At 49.3% G+C, this 24,543-nt stretch overlaps 1 protein-coding gene across 1 annotated transcript in view; it reads left to right on the top strand.

Moving 5' to 3' along the window:
- Positions 1-24,543, top strand: part of Tnks (tankyrase) — a 60,446-nt gene that overhangs the window by 6,085 nt on the left and 29,818 nt on the right. Inside the window, exons 3-11 of the mRNA XM_028318137.1 lie at positions 144-239; positions 500-707; positions 7,089-7,233; positions 9,414-9,522; positions 9,865-9,965; positions 12,820-12,972; positions 16,784-16,907; positions 19,360-19,497; positions 22,500-22,653. Of these exons, the coding sequence (XP_028173938.1) occupies positions 144-239; positions 500-707; positions 7,089-7,233; positions 9,414-9,522; positions 9,865-9,965; positions 12,820-12,972; positions 16,784-16,907; positions 19,360-19,497; positions 22,500-22,653 (1,228 nt within the window). The remainder of the gene's footprint in view (positions 1-143; positions 240-499; positions 708-7,088; positions 7,234-9,413; positions 9,523-9,864; positions 9,966-12,819; positions 12,973-16,783; positions 16,908-19,359; positions 19,498-22,499; positions 22,654-24,543) is intronic.

The raw sequence follows: 24,543 nt of genomic DNA, 5'->3' as shown, positions 1-24,543 counted from the left end.
AGAAATTAAGAGATCCATAAAAGAACCAAAATGATTTTATTGAATGAAAAACATTTACAACATATCAAATTATGGTTATTCTTCATGCTTTTGGATATAATGAATGAAATAAAGCAATTAAAAGATCTATTTCTTTATTCCAGCACTGCTGCAGCATGGCGCCGACCCAAACATCAGGAACACAGAAGGGAAGACTCCGTTAGACCTTGCAGACTCGGCTACCAGGCCTGTGCTCACAGGTAACCACATTATTGCATAGTAATGGAGTAATTAGCATAATTAGCAGTAATCATTAGCATGTTTGTGCCTTGTCATGTGATCACAAGGCCTCCTCCAGACACAACTAATGACATCAATCAATATTCCTTCTTTCGGTAACGAAGCTACGTCTCTGCAACTACCACACTGTCAGTAGAAATTAAATCAATAACGTAATTAATGTCATTATTATGGTCTGGTCCCCTTCATTTTGTCATGTCATTTGACATCTTTTCCCCAGGCGAATACTGCGCCGCCGACGTCCTAGAAGCCGCTCGTTCAGGCGCCGACGATCGCCTAGCATCGCTCCTAACTCCGCTCAATGTGAACGTCCACGCACACGACGGACGCCGATCCACACCTCTGCACCTGGCGGCCGGATACAACCGAGCGCGTGCTGTGCGTTTGCTGCTGGCACGCGGTGCCGACGTGCACGCCAAGGATAAGGGGTAAGGCTCCTTATAGGATATGGGCGCCTGGTACTTCTGTGGGAGGATGCAGGAAGAAATAGAGGGCTCCAGGTCACTCTGGGAGACGTCTGCTGCTGGAAAGAGCATCCCTAGTGTCTTCAAGATGCTCCCAAGAGCAGCTGGTGTCTTCAAGATGCTCCCAAGAGCAGCCGTGTCTTTTAGAATGCTTCTTAGAGACCATGGTCGCCTGGTACTTCTGTGGGAGAATTGACGAAGAGAAGATTGTTCCAGGTCACTCTGGGAGACGATTGCTACTGGTAATGGGATCCCTAGTGTCTCTAAAGATGTTCCATAGAAGGCATGGGCGCCTGGTACTTCAATAGAGAAATCAGCATATTGATAGGTCTTCTGTCAGACGCCAGCTGCTGGAAAGAGTAACCCTAGTGTCTTTAGAGACGCTCCTTCGTTCCTATGGGTGCCTGGTACTTCTATGCTGAAACCATAAGATTCATCAGGTCCTCTGGAAGTCGCCAGCTGCTGGAAAGAGTAACCCTAGTGTCTTTAAAGGCACGCACGGGATTCTTCAACCAACTTCTTAGTAACTATGCTCGCCTGGTACTTCTAGTCTAAGCTTTAGGTCAGAAATTCCTCACTCTAGCTAGATTTTGGTGACGTTGCCACACTCCAGCCTAGACCCAGCCTGCCTCCAGTGCCTGTCCTCGTCAGCCCCTCCCTCCTCGCCCCTCAAGTGACGTCACGCACACGACGGACGCCGATCCACACCGCTTCACCTGGCGGCCGGTTACAATCGCGCGCGTGCTGTGCGTTTGTTGCTGGCCCGCGGTGCCGACGTGCACGCTAAGGATAAGGGGTGAGCGCTCCTTATAGAATATGGGTGCCTGGTACTTCTGTGGGAGGATGCAGGAAGAAATAGAGGGCTCCAGGTCACTCTGGAAGACGTCTGCTGCTGGAAAGAGCATCCCTAGTGTCTTCAAGATGCTCCCAAGAGCAGTCCAGTGTCTTTTAGGATACTCCTTGTATGCTATGGGCGCCTGGTACTTCAGTAGCAAAATCAGAAAGAAAAAGAGTTTCCAGGTCACTAGGAGACGTCAGCTGCTGGAAAGAGTATCCCAAGTGTCTTATAAGGTACTCCTTAGAATGTACGGGCGCCTGGTACTTCTGTGGAAGAATTGATGAAGAGAAGACTGTTCCAGGTCAATCTAGGAGACGTCTGCTGCTGGAAATGGGGTGCCTAGTGTCTTTTAGGATGCTCCTCGCAATCTATAGGTGCCTGGTACTTCAGTGGTCAAACCAGCATATTGATAGGTCTTCTGTCAGACGCCAGCTGCTGGAAAGAGTAACCCTAGTGTCTTTAGAGACGCTCCTTCGTTCCTATGGGTGCCTGGTACTTCTATGGTGAAACCATAAGATTCATCAGGTCTTCTGGATGTCGCCAGCTGCTGGAAATAGCACCCCTAGTGTCTTTAAAGGCACGCACGGGATTCTTCAACCAACTCCTTAGTAACTATGCTCGCCTGGTACTTCTTAGTCCATCTCGCCAAGCTTTAGGTCAGAAATTCCTCACTCTAGCTAGATTTTGGTGACGTTGCCACACTCCAGTCTAGACCCAGCCTGCCTCCAGTGCATGCCCTCGCCAGCCCCTCCCCCTCGCCCCACAAGTGACGTCACGGGCTCGACGGACGCCGATCCACACCTCTGCACCTGGCGACCGGTTATAATCGCGCGCGTGCTGTGCGTTTGCTGCTGGCACGCGGTGCCGACGTGCACGCCAAGGATAAGGGGTGAGCATGGCTGGTGGCTTCTGAGATGCTCCTTTCAGGGTATGGGCGCCTGGTACTTCAATGGGTGATGCAGGAAGAAAAAGAGGGTATCCAGGTCACTCTAGGTGACGTCAGCTGCTGGAAAGAGTATCCCTAGTGTCTTTTTGGATACCCCTTGTATTTTATGGGCGCCTGGTACTTATGTGGGTGATGCAGGAAGAAATAAAGGGCTCTAGGTCACTCAGGAAGACGTCTGCTGCTGGAAAAGTATCCCTAGTGTCTTTTAGGATGCTTCTTTCATGCTGTGGGCGCCTGGTACTTCAGTAGCCAAAGCAGAAAGAAAAAGAGGGTTTCCAGGTCACTAGGAGACGTCTGCTGCTGGAAATGGGGTGCCTAGTGTCTTTTTGAATGCTCCTTGCAATCTATAGGTGCCTGGTACTTCAATGGTATAACCATAAGATTCATCAATTCGCCAGCTGCTGGAAAGGGTACCCCTAGTCACGTAGTGTCTTTAAATGCACGCACGGGATTCTTCAACCAACTCCTTACTAACTATGCTCGCCTGGTACTTCTCGCCAAGCTTTAGGCCAGAAATTCCTCACTCTAGCTACACTCCAGTCTAGACCCAGCCTGCCTCGCGTCGCTCCTGACTCCGCTCAATGTGAACGTGCACGCACATGACGGACGCCGATCCACGCCTCTGCACCTGGCGGCCGGTTACAATCGCGCGCGTGCTGTGCGTCTGTTACTGGCCCGCGGTGCCGACGTGCACGCCAAGGATAAAGGGGTGAGGGATGCTCCTTATAGGATATGGGCGCCTGGTACTTTGGTGGGAAGACTGAGGAGAGGAGAAGGCGGTTCTAGGTCACTGGGAGACGTTTGCTGCTGGAAACAGGTTCCCTAGTGTCTTTTAGCTACTCCTTATAAGGTATGGGCGCCTGGTATTTTTGTGGCCAAAGCAGGAAGAAAAATAGGGTTTCCAGGTCACTCTGGAAGACGTCTGCTACTGGAAGTAGGAACCCTAGTGTCTTTAGAGAGACTCCTTGCATCCTATGAACGCCTGGTACTTCAGTAGTCGAACCACCAAACCGTAGACAGTTGCAGGTCATTGTGCTAGTAGCCATCTGCTGGAAATAGCACCCCTAGTGTCTTTAAAGGCTCGCACGGGATTCTCTAACCAACTCCTTAGAAACTATGCTCGCCTGGTACTTCTTAGTCCATCTCGCCAAGCTTTAAGGTCAGAAATTCCTCACTCTAGCTAGATTTTGGTGACGTTGCTACACTCCAGTCTAGACCCAGCCTGCCTCCAGTGCCTGCCCTCGCCAGCCCCTCCCCCTCGCCAGCCCCTCCCCCTCGCCCCTCAAGTGACGTCACGGGCTCGACGGACGCCGATCCACACCTCTGCACCTGGCGACCGGTTATAGTCGCGCGCGTGCTGTGCGTTTGCTGCTGGCACGCGGTGCCGACGTGCACGCCAAGGATAAGGGGTGAGCGCTCCTTGCAGAGTATGCAAGCCTGGTACTTCCATAGGCGAACTGAGGACAGGAGAAGGCGGTTCCAGGTCACTCTGATGGTGGAAATGGAATCCCTAGTGTCTTTGAAGATGCTCCTTAAAAGGTATGGGCGCCTGGTTCTTCTGTGGAAGAATTGATGAATAGAAGAAGGTTCCAGGTGCCTCCTAGTGTCTTTTAGTATGCTCCTTGTATGCTATGGGCGCCTGGTACTTCTGTGGCCAAAGCAGGAAGAAAAAGAGGGCTCCAGGTGTCTTGAAGATGCTCCTTATAGACCATAGGCGCCTGGTACTTCTGTGAGAAAATTGACGAAAAGAAGGCTGTTCCAGGTCACTCTGCTTGAGGTCTACTGCTGGAAAGAGTATCCCTAGTGTCTATAAAAATATTCCTTGCATCCTATGGGTGCCTGGTACTTCTATGGTGAAACCATAAGATTCATCAGGTCTTCTGGAAGTCGCCAGTTGCTGGAAAGAGTAACCCTAGTGTCTTTAAAAGCACGCACGGGATTCTTCTGCCACGTCCTTAGTAACTATGCTCGCCTGGTACTTCTAGTCTAAGCTTTAGGTCAGAAATTCCTCACTCTAGCTAGATTTTGGTGACGTTGCCATACTCCAGTCTAGACCCAGCCTGCCTCCAGTGCCTGCCCTCGCCAGCCCCTCCCCCTCGCCCCTCAAGTGACGTCACGCGCACGACGGGCGCCGCTCCACGCCTCTGCACTTGGCGGCCGGTTACAATCGCGCGCGTGCTGTGCGCTTGTTACTGGCCCGCGGTGCTGACGTGCACGCCAAGGATAAAGGGTGAGCATGGCTGGTGGCTTCTGAGATGCTCCTTTCAGGGTATGGGCGCCTGGTACTTCTGTGGGAGGATGCAGGAAGAAAAAGAGGGTTTCGAGGTCACTCTAGGAGACATCAGCTGCTGGAAAGATTATCCCTAGTGTCTTTTAGGATGTTCCTCGCAATCTATAGGTGCCTGGTACTTCAATTGTCAAAGCAGCATATTGATAGGTCTTCTGTCAGACGCCAGCTGCTGGAAAGGGTAACCATAGTGTCTTTAAAGGCACTTACGGCATTTAGAGACGCTCCTTGCATCCTATGGGCGCCTGGTACTTCAATGGTAAAACCATAAGATTCATCCGGTCTTCTGGAAGTCTCCAGCTGCTGGAAATAACACCCCTAGTGTCTTTAAAGGCACTCACGGGATTTTTCAGCCAACTCCTTAGTAACTATGCTCGCCTGGTACTTCTTAGTCCATCTCGCCAAGCTTTAGGTCAGAAATTCCTCACTCTAGCTAGATTTTGGTGACGTGGCTACACTCCAGTCTAGACCCAGCCTGCCTCCAGTGCCTGCCCTCGTCAGCCCCTCCCCCTCGCCCCTCAAGTGACGTCACGCGCACGACGGGCGCCGCTCCACGCCGCTGCACTTGGCGGCCGGTTACAATCGCGCGCGTGCTGTGCGTTTGTTGCTGGCGCGCGGTGCCGACGTGCACGCCAAGGATAAGGGGTGAGGCTCCTTGCAGAGTATGGGCGCCTGGTACTTTGGTGGACGAAGTGGGAAGAAGATGGGCGTTTCTAGGTCACTCTGGAAGACGTCAGCTGCTGGAAATGAAATTCTTAAGTGTCTTTATAGATGCTCCTTGCATCCTATGGGTGCCTGGTACTTCTATAGGCAAGCTGAAGAGAGAAGAAGACGGTTCCAGGTCACTCTGATGGTGGGAATGGGATCCCTAGTGTCTTTAAAGATGCTCCATAAAAGGTATGGGCGCCTGGTACTTCTGTGGAAGAATTGATGAAGAGAAGACGGTTCCAGGTCAATCTAGGAGACGTCTGCTGCTGGAAATGGGATGCCTAGTGTCTTAGGATGCTCCTCGCAATCTATAGGTGCCTGGTACTTCAATTGTCAAAGCAGCATATTGATAGGTCCTATGTCAGACGCCAGCTGCTGGAAAGAATAATCCTAGTGTCTTTAGAGACGCTCCTTCGTATCCTATAGGTGCCTGGTACTTCAATGGTAAAATTAGTAGATTCATCAGGTGTTCTGGAAGTCGCCAGCTGCTAGAAAGAGCACCCCTAGTGTCTTTAAAGGCACGCTTGGAGTTCTTCAACCTACTCCTTAGTAACTATGCTCGCCTGGTACTTCTTAGTCCATCTCGCCAAGCTTCAGGTCAGAAATTCCTCACTCTAGCTAGGTCTTGGTGACGTTGCTACACTCCAGTCTAGACCCAGCCTGCCTCCAGTGCCTGCCCTCGTCAGTCCCCCCCCCTCGCCCCTCAAGTGACGTCACGCACACGACGGACGCCGATCCACACCGCTTCACCTGGCGGCCGGTTACAATCGCGCGCGTGCTGTGCGTTTGTTACTGGCCCGCGGTGCTGACGTGCACGCCAAGGATAAGGGGTGAGGGATGCTCCTTATAGGATATGGGCGCCTGGTACTTTGACAGGCAAGCTGAGGAGAGGAGAAGGCGGTTCCAGGTCACTCTGATGGTGGAAATAGCACTCCTAGTGTCTTTCAGGATGCTCCTTGCATGCTATAGGCGCCTGGTACTTCTGTGGGGGATGCAGGAAGAAAGAGAGGGCTCCAGGTCACTTTGAAAGACGTCTGCTGCTAGAAATGGGATCCCCATCTTTTAGCTACTCCTTAGAAGGTATGGGCGCCTGGTACTTCAATGGGTGATGCAGGAAGAAAAAGAGGGTTTCCAGGTCACTCTAGGAGACGTCTGCTGCTGGAATGAGTATCCTTAGTGTCTTTTAGGATACTCCTTAGAAGGTATGGGCGCCTGGTACTTCTGTGGAAGAATTGATGAAGAGAAGACTGTTCCAGGTTAATCTAGGAGAAGTCTGCTGCTGAAAATGGGGTGCCTAGTGTCTTTTAGGATACTCCTTGCATCCTATGGGTGCCTGGTACTTCTATGGTAAAACCAAACAATTAATCAGGTTTTCTGGAAGTAGCCAGCTCCTGGAAAGAGTAACCCTAGTGACCCTAGTGTTTTTAAAGACATGCACGGGATTCTTCAACCAACTCCTGAGTAAATGCTCGCCTATCTCTTGATAGACTGTCAAATCTTTGACCTCATATCCCACTGCAAAAATACAATCCGACTGATAAATTAACATAACTTTTCTAATTCCAGCGGCCTAGTCCCACTCCACAATGCATGTTCCTACGGCCACTACGAGGTGACGGAGCTGTTAGTCCGGGCGGGCGCAGACGTCAACGCTACCGACCTATGGGCCTTCACGCCGCTTCATGAAGCCGCTAGCAAAGCTAGATTGGAGGTATGTTTATTGTTTATATTGAAATCTACATAAAAGCGAAAGGTCACTGATTGAATGACTCACTCACTCATCACGAAATCTCAGAAACTACAAGTGTTAGGAGTCTCAAATTTTGCTTGGGGTTCCTTTTAGAACGTAGGTGCTCACTAAGACGGGATTTTGCAAAATTCAACCCCAAAGGGGGTAAAAAAGGATCCACGCGTGCGAAGTCGCGGACGGCCGCTAGTTCTTTAATAAACGTCAGCGTTCGACAAAGTACACAATATCTTTTCGTCCAAAAAATACCTCAGTGTCTAAAGACGAAAGTCTGCAACCAGTATATGCTAACAGTGATGATATACGGCTCAGTAACGTGGCCTCTCACTATATGCCTTATAAATAAGCTCAAAATCGCACAATGTGCTATGGAGAGGGCTCGGTGTTTCTTTACGAGATCGAATCGGAGATCCGTGAACTTAAGTCGCTGACATAGCCCTACGGATAGCAAGCTGAAGTGGCAATGGGCAGGGCACATAGCACGCAGAGCTGACGGCCGATGGGGCAACAAGGTTCTGGAGTGGAGCCCACGGTAAGCGCAGCGTGGGACGTCCACCCACATAATGGACAGAAGACCGCTTCAAGGTAGCAGGAAAGCGCTGGATGCAGGTCACTGCCAATCGGCCAATCTGGAAATCATTGGGGGAGGCCTATGTTCAGCTATGGAAGCATGTTCCTACGGCCACTACGAGGTGACGGAGTTATTAGTCCGAGCGGGCGCAGACGTCAACGCTACCGACCTGTGGGCCTTCACGCCGCTTCATGAAGCCGCTAGCAAAGCTAGATTGGAGGTATGTTTATTGTTTATATTGAAATCTACATAAAAGCGAAAGGTCACTGATTGACTGACTCACTCACTCATCACGAAATCTCAGAAACTACAAGCGCTAGGAGTCTCAAATTTTGCTTGGTGTCCACACGTGCGAAGTCGCGGACGGCCGCTAGTTCTTTAATGAACGTCAGCGTTCGACAAAGTACACAATATCTTTTCGTCAAAAAAATATCTCAGTGTCTTAAAGACGAAAGTCTGCAACCAGTGTATGCTAACAGTGATGATATACGGCTCAGTAACGTGGCTTCTCACTATATGCCTTATAAATAAGCTCAAAATCGCACAATGTGCTATGGAGACTATGCTCGGTGTTTCTTCACGAGATCGAATCGGAGATCCGTAAATGTACTTAAGTCGCTGACATAGCCCTACGGATAGCAAGCTGAAGTGGCAATGGGCAGGGCACATAGCACGCAGAATTGACGGTTCTGGAGTGGAGCCCACGGTAAGCGCAGCGTGGGACGTCCACCCACATAATGGACAGAAGACCGCTTCAAGGTAGCAGGAAAGCGCTGCAGGCCGCTACCAATCGGCCAATCTGGAAATCATTGGGGGAGGCCTATGTTCAGCTATGGAAGCATGTTCCTACGGCCACTACGAAGTGACGGAGTTATTAGTCCGAGCGGGCGCAGACGTCAACGCTACCGACCTGTGGGCTTTCAAGCCGCTTCATGGGGCCGCTAGCAAAGCTAGATTGGAGGTATGTTTGTTTATATTCCAATTCTTTTTTACTCATCATTTCAGCCACTGCTGAACATAGGCCTCCCCCAAGGTTTTCCACAATGAACGGTCCTGCGCTGCCCGCATCCAGGCTCTTCCCGCGACCTTTACCAGATCGTTGGTCCACCTAGTAGGAGGCCTGCCCACGCTACGTCTTCCAGCCCGTGGTCGCCACTCGAGAACTTTCCTGCCCCAACGGCCATCGTCTCTGCGAGCTATGTGCCCCGCCCACTGCCACTTGATTTTAGCAATTCTGCGAGCTATGTCGGTTACTTTGGTTCTCCTGCGGATCTCCTCATTTCTGTTTCGATCACGCAGGGTAACTCCGAGCATAGCCCGCTCCATCGCCCTTTGGGTGACCTTGAGCCTTCTTATGAGGCCCATAGTAAGCGACCATGTCTCAGATCCGTATACCATCACTGGCAACACGCATTGGTCAAATACTTTCGACTTGAGACACTGCGGTATTTCGGACGTGAGTATGAATGAATGATTGAATTTTGAATGGAATTGATGAATTATTTCCATATCGCGTGGAGATTTGTAAACGAAATAAAGTGTAATAATAATGATAATATGTAATTTATTCCAGGTTTGTTCCCTACTATTGAGCGAAGGCGCGGATCCTACTCTTCTGAATTGCCACGGCAAGTCGGCACTCGACGTGGCGCCTACAAGGGAACTTCAGGAGAGACTAGCCTGTGAGTGGAGTATTTTTTTCTTGTCGCAATCTTCACTGGCCCATTTATTGTCCTGAAGCAGTGGTAGGGTTAATACTGGGACGTGTAAAAGTGATTTTTTAAAGCCTATTTGCAGAAATAAATGAGTTTTTATGAGTTTCACTGCGAGAGATACAATAAATAATAATAATAAACTGACAAGTATGGTCCCACCAAGTGGAGAAATGACATCATAAAGGTTGATGGAAGGCGCTGGATCTAGGTCAACCGGCCAGTTTGGAAACAAACTTTGCTTCGATAATTATAAATATGTGTATTTTTTACTTCGCATTAGAAGAATCATTCGTGAACTTTCTCTCACAGTCGAGTATCGCGGTCACTGCTTGCTAGAGGCATGCCGACTCGCGGAGCCCACCCGGGTCAAGAAACAGCTGTCTTCCGTTAGCGGGCAACACCAACACCAGGTAACTATTCGTACTGTCAAGTAATGAGGGCTATCGTTTTTAGGGTTCCGTAGCCAAATGGCAAAAAACGGAACCCTTATAGATTCGACATGTCTGTCTGTCTGTCCGTCTGTCCGTCCGTATGTCACAGCCATTTTTTTCCGAAACTATAAGAGCTATACTGTTGAAACTTGGTAAGTATTTATATGTATTCTGTGAACCGCATTAAGATTTTGATGCAAAAAAAAAATGGGGGCTCCCCATACTTACAACTGAAACTCAAAAATTTTTTTTTCATCAAACACATACGTGTGGGGTATCTATGGATAGGTCTTCAAAAATGATATCGAGGTTTCTAAAATACTTTTTTTCTAAACCGAATAGTTTGCGTGACAGACGCTTCCAAAGTGGAAAAAAGTCGGTCCCCCCCTCTAACTTCTAAAATAAGAAAATGAAAAATCTAAAAAAAAACATATGATGTACATTACTATAAAAACTACCAACGAAAATTGTTTTGAACGAGATCTAGTAAGTAGTTTTTTTTTAATACCTCGTGGTGATGCGAGGGGTTTGTTACGTATTTGTTATAAGAGAAATTGAATAAAAATGCGATGCGGGAATAGAATAACTGTGTGAGTTGCCGAGGAAGGAGTTTACCCGATATATTGGGGTTATGTGAGACTCATGCACTGACCTGGTAACAGCGACACCGGGCTCCCTATCCCAGTTCCAGCACTCCTCGTGGCAATCCAATATCAGAGGGCGTCGGTCGAACAGCGGAAAACACTGCACTTCGTACAAAATCACCAAACGATAAAATAAAAAAGTTTTTTGTAGCGGCGTGGACGCGCACGTGAAAAATGGAGTATAGGCAACGGGCAACTGTCTTTTTTCTTTCAAATGTTTGGTAGGCGGCACAACAGTTTACGCCGCGGAGAAATAGATGGCGTTAGACGCCAAGGAACTTTGGCGAATGGTCGGGAAGATGCACGCATGTATACCAACAGTAGAACATGAGAACTCTTTGTTGCCAACATAAGCGCGCAAACACCTCGTAAATCGTAAACCGCTTATTACCGCGCAATCTTTCATACAAATAACTTAAATTAAAAAAAAAATTCATAAATCAATGGTAAGGAACCCTTTGTGCGTGAGTCCGACACGCACTTGGCCGGTTTTATACTTAACAATTGGCACCCCTGGCGATTGACAGGACCTTACTCTACAGTGGCGCCATCTTGATGAGTGCAAATGCGATAGTCCTCCTACCACTTTCGCGCTCACCAGTTGGTGCCAGTGTCTTCGCCACTAGCAAGTGACAGGACCTTACTCTACAGTGGCGCTAACTGGTGAGCGCTAAAACGATAGCCCTCATTTAATTTGTGACCCTCCAAGGCTGAATAGCGTACAGCATCATAAGAGCTATCATTTGCGCATGAGCACAGATAAAACGTAACCAGGCAACTGATTAATAACGTCAACATGAATGAACATGTAAATGAAACCTGTTTTGAGACAAATAAATACTTTCTATTCTATTCTATTCTAACATGATTGACGGTTAACAGCAAAAAAAAAAAACTTGAAAAAATCGAATTGCCTAAGGCGGGAATAGAATGACCTCCAGGTTGAAAAAAAAAAAAAAAAAAAAATTCACCGAGACAAGGTGTCAAAATATTTACAGCACAGCTTATCTCACGAGCAAAGCTAGTCATTGTTTGAAATTGCAATTTGACAGATATACGTGCCGTATGCCGCCCTATGCCTCAGGCACGGACTCAGTTAATTTATTTATTTTACTTGTTTAACAATGTTTCAACAGCATTAAATCTATATATATAAAAGAAAGTCGTGTTAGTTACTCCACTTATAACTCAAGAACGGCTGAACCGATTTAGCTGAAAATTGTCAGGGAGGTAGTTTAGAGCCAGGAGAAGGACATAGGATACTTTTTATCCCGTTCGAAATAAAAAAAGTCTGCTTATTTATTGCCATTAAGGCGGAACAAAGTTCGCCGGGTCAGCTAGTTGTACATAAATGTGCAGGAAGATACAACTTGACATAAGCCAATTAAAGAAACACATTCTAGACCTAAGCGTTAGACCTATAGTAATGACTAATGAAATAAACTTAAGATACACATAGCAGGCTAGCAGCTACTAGTACCAGTGGCTAATTTGTAACTTATTTATTAAATATTTTAGTATCTCATTATAAGTGAAATGTAAAAGACAATGCCGGAAATTGGCGTCTTTTTTTTTTCGCGCGGCCATCGACCAAACTTTGTTTTTTGATTGGAAATTGGCGTCTTTTTTTTTCGCGCGGCCATCGACCAAACTTTGTTTTTTGATTACAAAATAGTGTAATAAACCAAACTTACTATGACATGTATACCTCTAAACTCAGTCTGAACTGAGTTACGAGCATTAGAAGTTTGATGATTTTCATACTAGATTTGCTTTTTGCGCGCAAAGTTTTGTAAGAAATTGCAACAAAATAGTGAGATTGTATGTGTAAACAATCAATACCATCCATTAAAGGCTCCAGACATCAGTATGGAGCAGAATCAGCGCAATAAAAAAATAGCGCAATATTTTGTTGCAATTTCTTACAAAACTTGCGCACAAAAAGCAAATCTTGTATGAAAATCATCAAACTTCTAATGCTCGTAACTCAGTTCAGACTGAGTTTAGAGGTATACATGGCATAGTAAGTTTGGTTTATTACACTATTTTGTAATCAAAAAACAAAGTTTGGTCGATGGCCGCGCGAAAAAAAAAGACGCCACCTTCCATACAAAATCTGGCATTGCCATTTCTTATGAGAATAAAGTTCTTTAAACCTGAAATATCTAATTAAACCCGTTTCTCCCCAGTCTTCCCAAGCATCAACGAGCGGCAGCACGCACTCCCTCCCCCCACCTCCCCCGGAATGCGGCGTGGAGGCGCTGGTCAACTTCACGCACTTAGGAACGGGAGACCGGCCGCTACACTGCTCTGCTGCCAGCGTGTATCCTAAGAGGAAGCAGGTGGGTGTCCCTTAGCTCCTGTACCTCCCCCTAGCTCCCACCAAGTGTCCCCTATCTCGCACCTAGTGTCCTCCAGCTCGCCTAGCTCCCATTAAAAGTGTCCGCTAGCTCCCACCAAGTGTCCCCTAGCTCCCCTTCCTCCCACCAAGTGTCCCCTAGCTCCCACCAAAAGTGTCTCCTAGCTCCCACCAACCCACCAAAGTGTCCCCTAGCCCCCACCAAGTGTCCCCTAGCTCCTCTACCTCCCACCAAGTGTCCCCTAACTCCTCTACCTCCCACCAAAGGTGTCCCCTAACTCCTCTACCTCCCACCAAAGGTGTCCCCTAGCTCCCACCAAGTGTCCCTTAGCTCCCCTACCTCACCTACCTCCCCCAGAATGCGACGTGGAGGCGCTGGTCAACTTCACGCACTTAGGAACGGGAGACCGGCCGCTACACTGCTCCGCCGCCAGCGTGTATCCTAAGAGGAAGCAGGTGGGTGTCCCTTAGCTCCCACCAAGTGTTCCCTAGCTCCCTTAGCTCCCACAAAGTGTTCCCTAGCTCGCTTAGCTCCCACCAAGTGTCCCCCAGCTCCCACCAAGTGTCCCCTAGCTCGCCTAGCTCCCACCAAAAGTGTCCCCTACCTTCCAATAAGTGTCCCCTAGCTCCCACCAAGTGTCCCCTAGCTCCGCTAGCTCCCACCAAGTGTCCCCTAGCTCGCCTAGCCCCCACCAAGTGTCCCCCAGCTCCCACCAAGTGTCCCCTAGCTCCCACGGAATGCGGCGTGGAGGCGCTGGTCAACTTCACGCACTTAGGAACGGGAGACCGGCCGCTACACTGCTCCGCCGCCAGCGTGTATCCTAAGAGGAAGCAGGTGGGTGTCCCTTAGCTCCCACCAAGTGTTCTCTAGCTCCCACCAAGTGTCCCCTGCCTCCCACCAAAAGTGTCCCCTACCTGCCGCAAAGTGTCCCCTAGCTTCTCTACTTCCCACCGAAAGTGCCTCTAGCTCCCACCAAGTGTCTCCCCGTGTCCTCTAGCTCCCACAAAGTGAAGTGTCCCCTAGCTCCCCTACCTCCCACAAAGTGAAGTGTCTCTTAGCTCAACTACCTCCCACCAAAAGTGTCTCCTAGCTCTCACCAAGTGTCCCCTAGCTCCCACCAAGTGTCCCCTAGATCCCACCAAGTGTCCCCTAGCTCCCACCAAGTGTCCCTTAGCTCCCACCAAGTGTCCCCTATCTCGCACCTAGTGTCCTCTAGCTCCCACCAAGTGTCCCCTAGCCCCCGCCAAGTGTCCTCTAGCTCCGACTAAGTGTCCCCTAGCTCCTACCAAGTGTCCCCTCCCACCAAGTGTCCCCTATCACTAACCAATTGTTCCCTATCAGTATCACTCACCAATTGTTCCCTAGNCCCTCCCACCAAGTGTCCCCTATCACTAACCAATTGTTCCCTATCAGTATCACTCACCAATTGTTCCCTAGCTCCCACCAAGTCTCCCCTACCTCTCACCAAGTGTCCCCTAGCTCCCCCAGAATGCGGCGTGGAGGCGCTGGTCAACTTCACGCACTTAGGAACTGGTGACCGGCCGCTACACTGCTCCGCCGCCAGCGTGTATCCTAAGAGGAAGCAGGTGGGTGTCCCTTAGCACCAAGTGTCCCCCAGCTCCCGCTAAGTGTCCCCTAGCGCCCACCAAGTGTCTCCCTGTGTCTCCTAGCTCCCACCAAGTGTCCCCTACCTCCCACCACCCACCAAAAGTGTCCCCTCGCTCCCACTAATTGTCTCCTAGTTCCCACCAAGTGTCCCCTAGCTCCCCTTCCTCTCACCAAGCGTCCCCTAGCTCCCCTACCTCTCACCAAGGTGTCCCCTAGCTCCTCTACCTCTCACCAAGTGACCCCGAGCTCCCACCAAGTGTCCCCCAGCTCCCACCAAGTGTCCCCTAGCTCCCACCAAGTGCCCTCTAGCTCCCACCAAGTGCCTAGCTCCCACCAAGTGTCCCCTAGCTCCCACCAAGTGTCCCCTAGCTCCCCCAGAATGCGGCGTAGAAGCGCTGGTCAACTTCACGCACTTAGGAACGGGAGACCGGCCGCTACACTGCTCTGCTGCCAGCGTGTATCCTAAGAGGAAGCAGGTGGGTGACCTGCCGCAAAGTGTCTCCTAGCTTCTCTGCTTCCCACCGAAAGTGCCTCTAGCTCCTACCAAGTGAAGTGTCCCCTAGCACCCCTACCTCCCACAAAGTGTCTCCTAGCTCCTCTAACTCCAACCAAATGTCTCCTAGCTCGCCTAGCTCCCACCAAATGTCTCCTAGCTCGTCTAGCTCCCACCAAGTGTCTCATAGCTCGCCTAGCTCCCACCAAGTGTCCTCTAGCTCTCACCAAGTGTCTCCTAGCTCCCACCAAGTATCCTCTAGCTCCCACCAAGTGTCCCCTAGCTTCCCCGAATGCGGCGTGGAGGCGCTGGTCAACTTCACGCACTTAGGAACGGGAGACCGGCCGCTACACTGCTCTGCTGCCAGCGTGTATCCTAAGAGGAAGCAGGTGGGTGTCCCTTAGCTCCTGTACCTCCCCCTAGCTCCCACCAAGTGTCCCCTATCTCGCACCTAGTGTCCTCCAGCTCGCCTAGCTCCCATTAAAAGTGTCCGCTAGCTCCCACCAAGTGTCTCCTAGCTCCCCTTCCTCCCACCAAGTGTCCCCCAGCTCCCACCAAGTGTCCCCCAGCTCCCACCAAGTGTCCCCCAGCTCCCACCAAGTGTCCTCTAGCTCCCACCAAGTGTCCCCTAGCCCCCGCCAAGTGTCCTCTAGCTCCGATTAAGTGTCCCCTAGCTCCTACCAAGTGTCCCCTGGCTCCTACCAAGTGTCCCCTCCCACCAAGTGTCCCCTATCACTCACCAATTGTTCCCTATCAGTATCACTCACCAATTGTTCCCTAGCTCCCACCAAGTGTCCCCTACCTCTCACCAAGTGTCCCATAGCTCCCCCAGAATGCGGCGTGGAGGCGCTGGTCAACTTCACGCACTTAGGAACAGGAGACCGGCCGCTACACTGCTCCGCCGCCAGCGTGTATCCTAAGAGGAAGCAGGTGTGTGTTTCCCCTCGCTCCTCCTAATTCGGTCTCTCTTCGCTCCCCCGTCTCCCCCTAGGCCACCCCTACCTCCCGCGCAAACCCTGAGAGGTCTAAGGCTATCCATCCATATCTCCTCTCACTCCCCCTAATTCGGTCTCCCTACGCTCCCCCGCCTTCCCCGAAAGCCTCGCCTAGCTTCCGCGCCTCCCCTGAGAGAGGTCTCCTTTTCTCCCCTACCACCCCTTAATGCATCCCCTAGCTCCTCCGTTTCTCCCCAATGACCTCCTCTAGTTCTCCTAACTCCTGAGAAACGCTTTTCCTTCTCCCCTATATCCTCCTTAAAGGCATCCTCTAGCTCCCCCCACCTCTCCTGAAAGAGGTTTTACCTTCCAGAGAGAGCTCTAGCCTCCCCTTAAGGCATCCTCTAGCGCACCTCGCTCCCCACCTCTCTCCAAAGGTCCCCTTAAATGAATAAATAAATAAATAATTCATTTATAAGTTGTCAATTCCAATATGTTGTGTCCGGGATAGGCATGGACATTTTTTTACAAAATTGCTTCCCAGGTTTCCCTGGCTCGCTGCCTGTCTCCCCTTGAACTATTATTATTACCGCCTATTTCTATTTTTTTTTTTTATGCTAGCCAAGGCAGGTATTTGACCGCAATCGCACCTGGTGTTAAGTGAGATGCAGTCTAGGATGGTACATATCTGCCCTGTAAGTGCCTATTCACTCTCGCCTTGAAAAGTAGTGATTTGACACGTATTTTTAAACTTCAGGTCATGGAGATGCTAATCCGCAAAGGTGCCAGAGTGAACGAGAAGAATAAAGATGGACAGACGCCGCTACACGTTGCTACCGAACACTCGCACTTGGACGCCATGGATCTGCTGCTGAGGCATGGTAAGAAAATGAAGAAATAATAATAAAAAGTTGCGCAAACTAACTTTAAATATTAGCGCAGTTACACTGCGAGAAATTGACCAAGTCGAAGCGTGAGCACCACACGGAAGTATGGTCGACCCACGGCGAAGCTAACTGAAGTGCATGTTTATACTAAGTTTTGATCAATTTTCCGAGTAGTGTAACTGCGCCATTAGTGTTTTAAGGGACCATTGCCTTTATTGGCAGCTTCTATATGCTCCCTTATGGGCCTAACCAATTTTTGTTGTTCTTGAGCGATACTGGTCCATTCTTCAATAACGACCTCTTTTGAGCTTTCAAATGACACCAATATTGGTAGGCTAAATGACGCACTGAAAAGCGCAGTGTGAGATGTCAAGGTGGACAGACGACCTAGTAAGTTAGCAGAAAGCAGTGCTTCCAACCGGCCAATCTGGAAACGCTTATGTTCCGCTTACGTCCTGTGGCTGAAATGGTGATAATGATGAAGCGAGACAATGAGTAATTAATGTTGTTTTTAAAATAAATCTAATGAAGCACATACATATTAACCTAAATAAAATACGCATTATACAGGGTGTTTGGCGCATCGTGTGCCAAAATGATTTGGCGGATAGAATGGGTCATTTCCTATATTTTCAGCCCCCATAACACGTTCCATGTCAGGCGGCTACTTTTATATTAAGTTTTTTAGTAATTTCACCAAAATACCCAAATCGCATCATTTAATTTCGATTTAAAAAAAAACTACTAAGCGTAGCCTCAAAGTAAATATTTTGTTTTGACGTGCATTGATATAGGGTTGCATCAAATCTAAATTTACTGGCAAATATCATCTAGTTTTTTTTTAATTCAGCTTTGAACTTTTCCGAAAAGTTAAAAATGGACAGAACATTTAAGTTTACATGGCTATAAAATTTTTTTTAAAAGAGATAGCGATCTTCGGATTTTATCAAAACTTCTCTAGTCTATCCCCATTCAAACGGTATACTAATCTTGTTTAAATAATAACAACAACTTCACAAATTCCCTAAATTAGTGCATTGACTCTATTCGGACTGATTTGCGAAATTTGTGTTTATAGCCCCTTTTTGTGTGAATAACACGTTAAATACCTACAGGTAAAAAATATTTATCTTATGCAATGTAAAAAACCTTTTCTCTATCGTTTTTCAATGTAGATTTCTTGAAATTAAAGACGAAAATAATTATTTTGATCGTTTATTAATTATTACAAATTTTGTTCAAAATGTCCGCCTCGGCAACGTATACACTAAGTAACGACATCTTCTTCTAATTTAGACTGGCCCTATACAGTGGCCTGCACGTTCCCCAGACCTAACTCCGTTAGATTTTTACGTCTGGGGACGAGGTAATGAACTGGTGTACGTAACGGAAGTTCAAACATTAGAAGAACTACAACAACGAATAGAAAACGCCTTTATAGTAATAAAAAGAGAAATGAGGCTGCATACGACAACAGTCGAAGATGTCGTGAGTGTATACGTTGCCGAGGCGGACATTTTGAACAAAATTTGTAATAATTAATAAACGATCAAAATAATTATTTTCGTCTTTAATTTCAAGAAATCCACATTGAAAAACGATAGAGAAAAGGTTTTTTACATTGCATAAGATAAATATTTTTTACCTGTAGGTATTTAACGTGTTATTCACACAAAAAGGGGCTATAAACACAAATTTCGCAAATCAGTCCGAATAGAGTCAATGCACTAATTTAGGGAATTTCTGAAGTTGTTGTTATTATTTAAACAAGATTAGTATACCGTTTGAATGGGGATAGACTAGAGAAGTTTTGATAAAGTCCGAAGATCGCTATCTCTTTTAAAAAAAAATTTATAGCCATGTAAACTTAAATGTTCAGTCCATTTTTAACCTTTCGGAAAAGTTCAAAGCTGAATTAAAAAAAAACTAGATGATATTTGCCAGTAAATTTAGATTTGATGCAACCCTATATCAATGCACGTCAAAACAAAATATTTACTTTGAGGCTACGCTTAGTAGTTTTTTTTTAAATCGAAATTAAATGATGCGATTTGGGTATTTTGGTGAAATTACTAAAAAACTTAATATAAAAGTAGCCGCCTGACATGGAACGTGTTATGGGGGCTGAAAATATAGGAAATGACCCATTCTATCCGCCAAATCATTTTGGCACACGATGCGCCAAACACCCTGTATATCTCATCGAAGAGGAAAAGGGGGTTCAAAAAGTGGCAAAATTACCCCCTTTCTAAAGCCCGGTCGCCGAGCACGTAGAATTTCGTCCAATGACCCCAAGCTACCCATCCTTATCGCTCACGCGTAATTATATTGCTGTCGCGACTGTGCGACGGGCGGCCGCAGTGAATGTGCGAGCGCGACAGCAACTTAATTAGGTGCGATATCTAGGAACTATAGAATATTTTATTCAAGTTTTCTTTTATTTCAGGAGCAAAAGTGAACGCGTGCGACGCCCGCGGCGAGAGCGCTCTCTCCTTAGCGGCCCGCCGGGACTCCGCCGCGGCCTGCCGCCTCCTTCTAGCGTGCGGCGCCGACGCCCGGCCCGACGCCCACCACCCGCCCGCCGGTAAACTTGACTTTAGAGTAGACCAGTGTTTTTCAACCTTTTCAACCGACTTCAAAAAAGGAGGAGGTTCTCAATTCGACCCGTATGTTTTTTTTTTCTATGTTTGTTACGCGATAACTCCGCCAATTATGAACCGATTTGAACAAATCTTTTTTCGGCGTATAGGTAATACCTCAAGGGTGGTCCCATTTAAATTTAATAATAGAAAAAACAACCCCCAAGGGTGGAAAATTGGGGATGAACTTTTTTATACGCAATATCTCCGCCGATTATAAATCAATTTGAACGATAATTTTTTTGTTGAATAGGTATTATCAAAAGGGTGGTTTCATGCGAATTTGAAGAAAATATTTCACCCCCAAGGGTGGAAAATTGGGGAAGAACTTTTTTATACGCAATATTTTTAATTTTTAGTTTTTTTTTGTGTTCACGCATTTGAAGTCGGTTTTATTTTTTTAAAAAGTTAATTATTCATAACACGACTCCCCTAGTATGAAAAAATATTCGGCGACCCCCCGACCGTTCGCGTTTTTCTTTCATGCATTTTATAATGTTACAAAGATATTTATAGGGACTGAATACTTCAATCCATACAACATTTTAATGCATTTGCATAATTCGATTTCGGATAATTCTGTCTTTGTAGTAACTAATGTTTTTTTACTGAGGAGGTTTTTACGACCTCTCGCGACCCCCCTATAGAAGCTTTGCGACTCCCAGGGGGTCGCGACCCACAGGTTGAAAAACACTGGAGTAGACAATGTATAAGCGACAGTTTGCAAGTGAGACAGAGACAGACTGGTCTCTGCCTTAGTCAAGTAACGGTCGCGATCTCCTGTCTCAGTCTCTTGTCTCTGCCTCAACGCGAAGCGCCACCTTTACTTGACTTTAGACAATGTATAAGCCACAGTTCGCAAGCGAGACAGAGACAGACAGGTCTCTGCCTTAGTCAAGTAACGGTCGCGGTCTCTCGTCTCGGTCTCGTGTCTCGGTCTCCTGTCTCTGTCGCGATGCGAACCGCCACCTTTACTTGACTTTAGACAATGTATAAGGCGATTATCACACTGAGCCGCGCTCCGCCGCGGTACGCGGGACGACAGATTTAATCATTGTATGCAAGTACCTCAGTTTGTATAGAAAACACGCGCGGCACGGCGGCACTTCACACTGACAACGCATCTGTGCGCGGGATTTTATATATGAAATCACGCGGAGCGCGGCGCAGTGTGATAATCGCCTAAGCCACAGTTCGCAAGTGAGACAGAGACAGACTGGTCTCTGCCTTAGTCAAGTAACGGTCGCGATCTCCTGTCTCAGTCTCTTGTCTCTGTCGCAACACGAACTGCTACCTTAACACGCGAGACACGACACTAGGCCCAGACACTCCCGGAGCCGCCGCCTCCTTCTAGCGTGCGGCGCCGACGCCCGGCCCGACGCCCACCACCCGCCCGCCGGTACACTTCACTTTAGACAATGTATATACAGTTTGCAAGTGAGACAGAGACAGCCAGGTCTCTGCTCGGTCTCTTGTCTCTGTCGCAACGCGAACCGCCACCTTTACTTGACTTTAGACAATGTATAAGGTGATTATCACACTGCGCCGCGCTCCGCCGCGGTACGCGGGACGACAGATTTAATCATTGTATGCAAGTACCTCAGTTTGTATAGAAAACACGCGCGACACGGCGGCACTTCACACTGACAACGCGTCTGCGCGCGGGATTTTTTATATGAAATCACGCGGATCGCGGCGCAGTGTGATAATCGCCTAAGCCACAGTTCGCAAGTGAGACAGACAGACAGGTCTCTGCCTTAGTCAAGTAACGGTCGCGATCCTCTGTCTCAGTCTCTTGTCTCTGTCACAACGCGAACCGCCACCTTAACACGCGAGACACGACACTAGGCCCAGACACTGCCGGAGCCGCCGCCTCCTTCTAGCGTGCGGCGCCGACGGCCGGACTGACGCGCACCACCCGCCCGCCGGTACACTTCACTTTAGACAATGTATATACAGTTTGCAAGTGAGACAGAGACAGACAGGTCTCTGCTCGGTCTCTTGTCTCTGTCGCAACGCGAACCGCCACCTTTACTTGACTTTAGACAATGTATAAGGCGATTATCACACTGCGCCGCGCTCCGCCGCGGTACGCGGGACGACAGATTTAATCATTGTATGCAAGTACCTCAGTTTGGGCCGAGACACGACACTAGAACGAGACACGACACTAGGCCGAGACACGACACTAGGCCGAGACACGACACTAGGTAGAGACACGACACTGGGACGAGACACGACATTATGGAGAGATACGAACCTAGGCAGAGACACGACACTAGGCCAAGACACGACACTAGGCCGAGACACGACACTAGGACGAGACACGACACTAGGACGAGACACGACACTAGGACGAGACACGACACTAGGACGAGACACGACACTAGGCCGAGACACGACACTAGGCCGAGACACGACACTAGGCTGAGACACGACACTAGACCGAGACACGACACTAGGACGAGACACGACTCTAGGCCGAGACACTCCCGCCGGTAACACGCGAGACACGACGAGACACGAAACTAGGCCGAGACACGACACTAGGCCGAGTCACGACACTAGGCCGAGACACGACACTAGGCCGAGACATGACACCAGGCCGAGACACGACACTAGGCCGAGACACGACACTAGGCCGAGACACGACACTAGGCCGAGATACGACACTAGGCTGATGGCCGCTGGGGCAGGAAAGTTCTTGAGTGGCGACCACGAGCCGGAAGACGTAGCGTGGGCAGGCCTCCCACTAGGTGGACCGACGATCTGGTGAAGGTCGCGGGAGGCGCCCGGATGCGAGCGGCGCAGGACCGGTCTTTGTAGAAATCCTTGGGGGAGGCCTTTGTCCAGCAGTGGACATTTTATGGCTGAAACGAACGAACGAACGAAAGAACTGAGAAGTAGTCGCTATAAGCTACTCATTGAATTTTTTTTCTGCCACCAGATGCATGCGCAAACGCAGCGGCGCTCCGTCTCCTCGAAGCGGCCAGAACGGGCGACGTCGAAACAGCCCGCAGCATACTCTGCTCGCGACCGAGACTAGTCAACTGTCGCGACGAGGACGGCCGCCACTCCACGCCGCTACACTTCGCCGCCGGGTGAGTGCTTCTAGAAGCTTCTAGAACAGTCCAGTGAGTGTCTGTGAGGCTCCATTAACTTCCAGAACGGGCGATGTGGAGACCCGGGTGAGTGACGCTAGAACAGTCCAGTGAAAGTCTGCAAGGATCTAGAAGCTTCCAGAACGGGTGACGTGAAGACGGCCCGCAGCATACTCTGACGGAGACTTCGTCTAGAGCGGAGGATGTCGTCTAAATCACCCTACTAAAGTCCGGTCGCCGAGCAGATAGAATTTCGTCCAATGACCCCAAGCTACCCATCCTTATCGCTCGCGCGTAATTATGTTGCGGTCGCGCTCGCACACTCGCTGCGGGCGCCCGTCGCACAGTCGCGACAGATTTCGCGCGAGCGATAAAGATGGGTAGCTTGGGGTCATTGGACGAAATTCTATGTGCTCGGCGACCGGACTTTCACTTCGCCGCCGGGTGAGTGCTTCTAGAAGCTTCTAGGAAGCGGCCAGGACGGGCGACGTCGAGACACACCGCAGCATACTCTGCTCGCGACCGAGACTAGTCAACTGTCGCGACGAGGACGGCCGCCACTCCACGCCGCTACACTTCGCCGCCGGGTAAGTAATTGTAAAGTCCGGTCATCGAGCACATAGAATTTCGTCCAATGACCCCAAGCTATCCATCCTTATCGCTCGCGCGTAATTGTGTGCGCTCGCACACGCATTGACAGAAATATAATTACGCGCGAGCGATAAGGATGGGTAGCTTGGGGTCATTGGACGAAGTTCTATCTGCCTGGCAACCGGACTTTAGAAGCTTCTAGAACTCGAAGTGGCCAGGACGGGCGACGTGGAGATGGCTGCATACTGTGACGGAGACTTCGTCTAGAGCGGAGGATGCCGTCTAGGAAATTACCCTGCTAAAGTCCGGTCGCGGAGCACGTAGAATTTCGTTCAATGACCCGAAGCTACCCAACTTTATCGCTCACGCGTAATTATACATATTGCTGTTGCGCTCGCACACTCACTGCGGGCGCCCGTCGCACAGTCGCGATAAAGATGGGTAGCTTGGTGTCATTGGATGCGACCGGACTTTCGAAGCTTCTAGACTCGAAGCGGCCAGGACGGGCAAATTACGCGCGAGCGATAAAGCTGGGTAGCTTGGGGTCATTGGACGAAATTCTATCTGCTCGGCGACCGGACTTTCACTTCGCCGCCGGGTGAGTGCTTCTAGAAGCTTCTAGGAAGCGGCCAGAACAGGCGATGTCGAAACAGCCCGCAGCATACTCTGCTCGCGACCGAGACTAGTCAACTGTCGCGACGAGGACGGCCGCCACTCCACGCCGCTACACTTCGCCGCCGGGTGAGTGCTTCTAGAAGCTTCTAGAACAGTCCAGTGAGTGTCTGTGAGGCTCCATTAACTTCCAGAACGGGCGATGTGGAGACCCGGGTGAGTGACGCTAGAACAGTCCAGGGAATGTCTGCAAGGATCTAGTAGCTTCCAGAACGGGTGACGTGAAAACCCGCCCGCAGCATACTCTGACGGAGACTTCGTCTAGAGCGGAGGATGTCGTCTAAATCACCCTACTAAAGTCCGGTCGCCGAGCACATAGAATTTCGTTCAATGACCCCAAGCTACCCAGCTTTATCGCTCGCGCGTAATTATATCAGTATCGCGCTCGCACACTCACTGCGGCCGCCCGTCGCACAGTCGCGACTGTTCTAGCGTCACTAAAGCCCGGTCTGTGAGCACGTAGAATTTCGTCCAATGACCCCAAGCTACCCATCCTTATCGCTCGCGCGTAATTATGTTGCTGTCGCGCTCGCACAGTCACTGCGGGCGCCCGTCGCACAGTCGCGACAGAATTCTATGTGCTCGGCGACCGGACTTTCACTTCGCCGCCGGGTGAGTGCTTCTAGA

Source organism: Ostrinia furnacalis, unplaced genomic scaffold (genome assembly GCF_004193835.3).
Source record: "Ostrinia furnacalis isolate ACB-3 unplaced genomic scaffold, ASM419383v2 OfSCF6681, whole genome shotgun sequence".
Taxonomy (NCBI): Eukaryota; Metazoa; Arthropoda; class Insecta; order Lepidoptera; family Crambidae; genus Ostrinia; species Ostrinia furnacalis.
The sequence above is the reverse complement of the archived record's forward strand: the minus strand, read 5'-3'. Positions and strand labels throughout refer to the sequence as shown.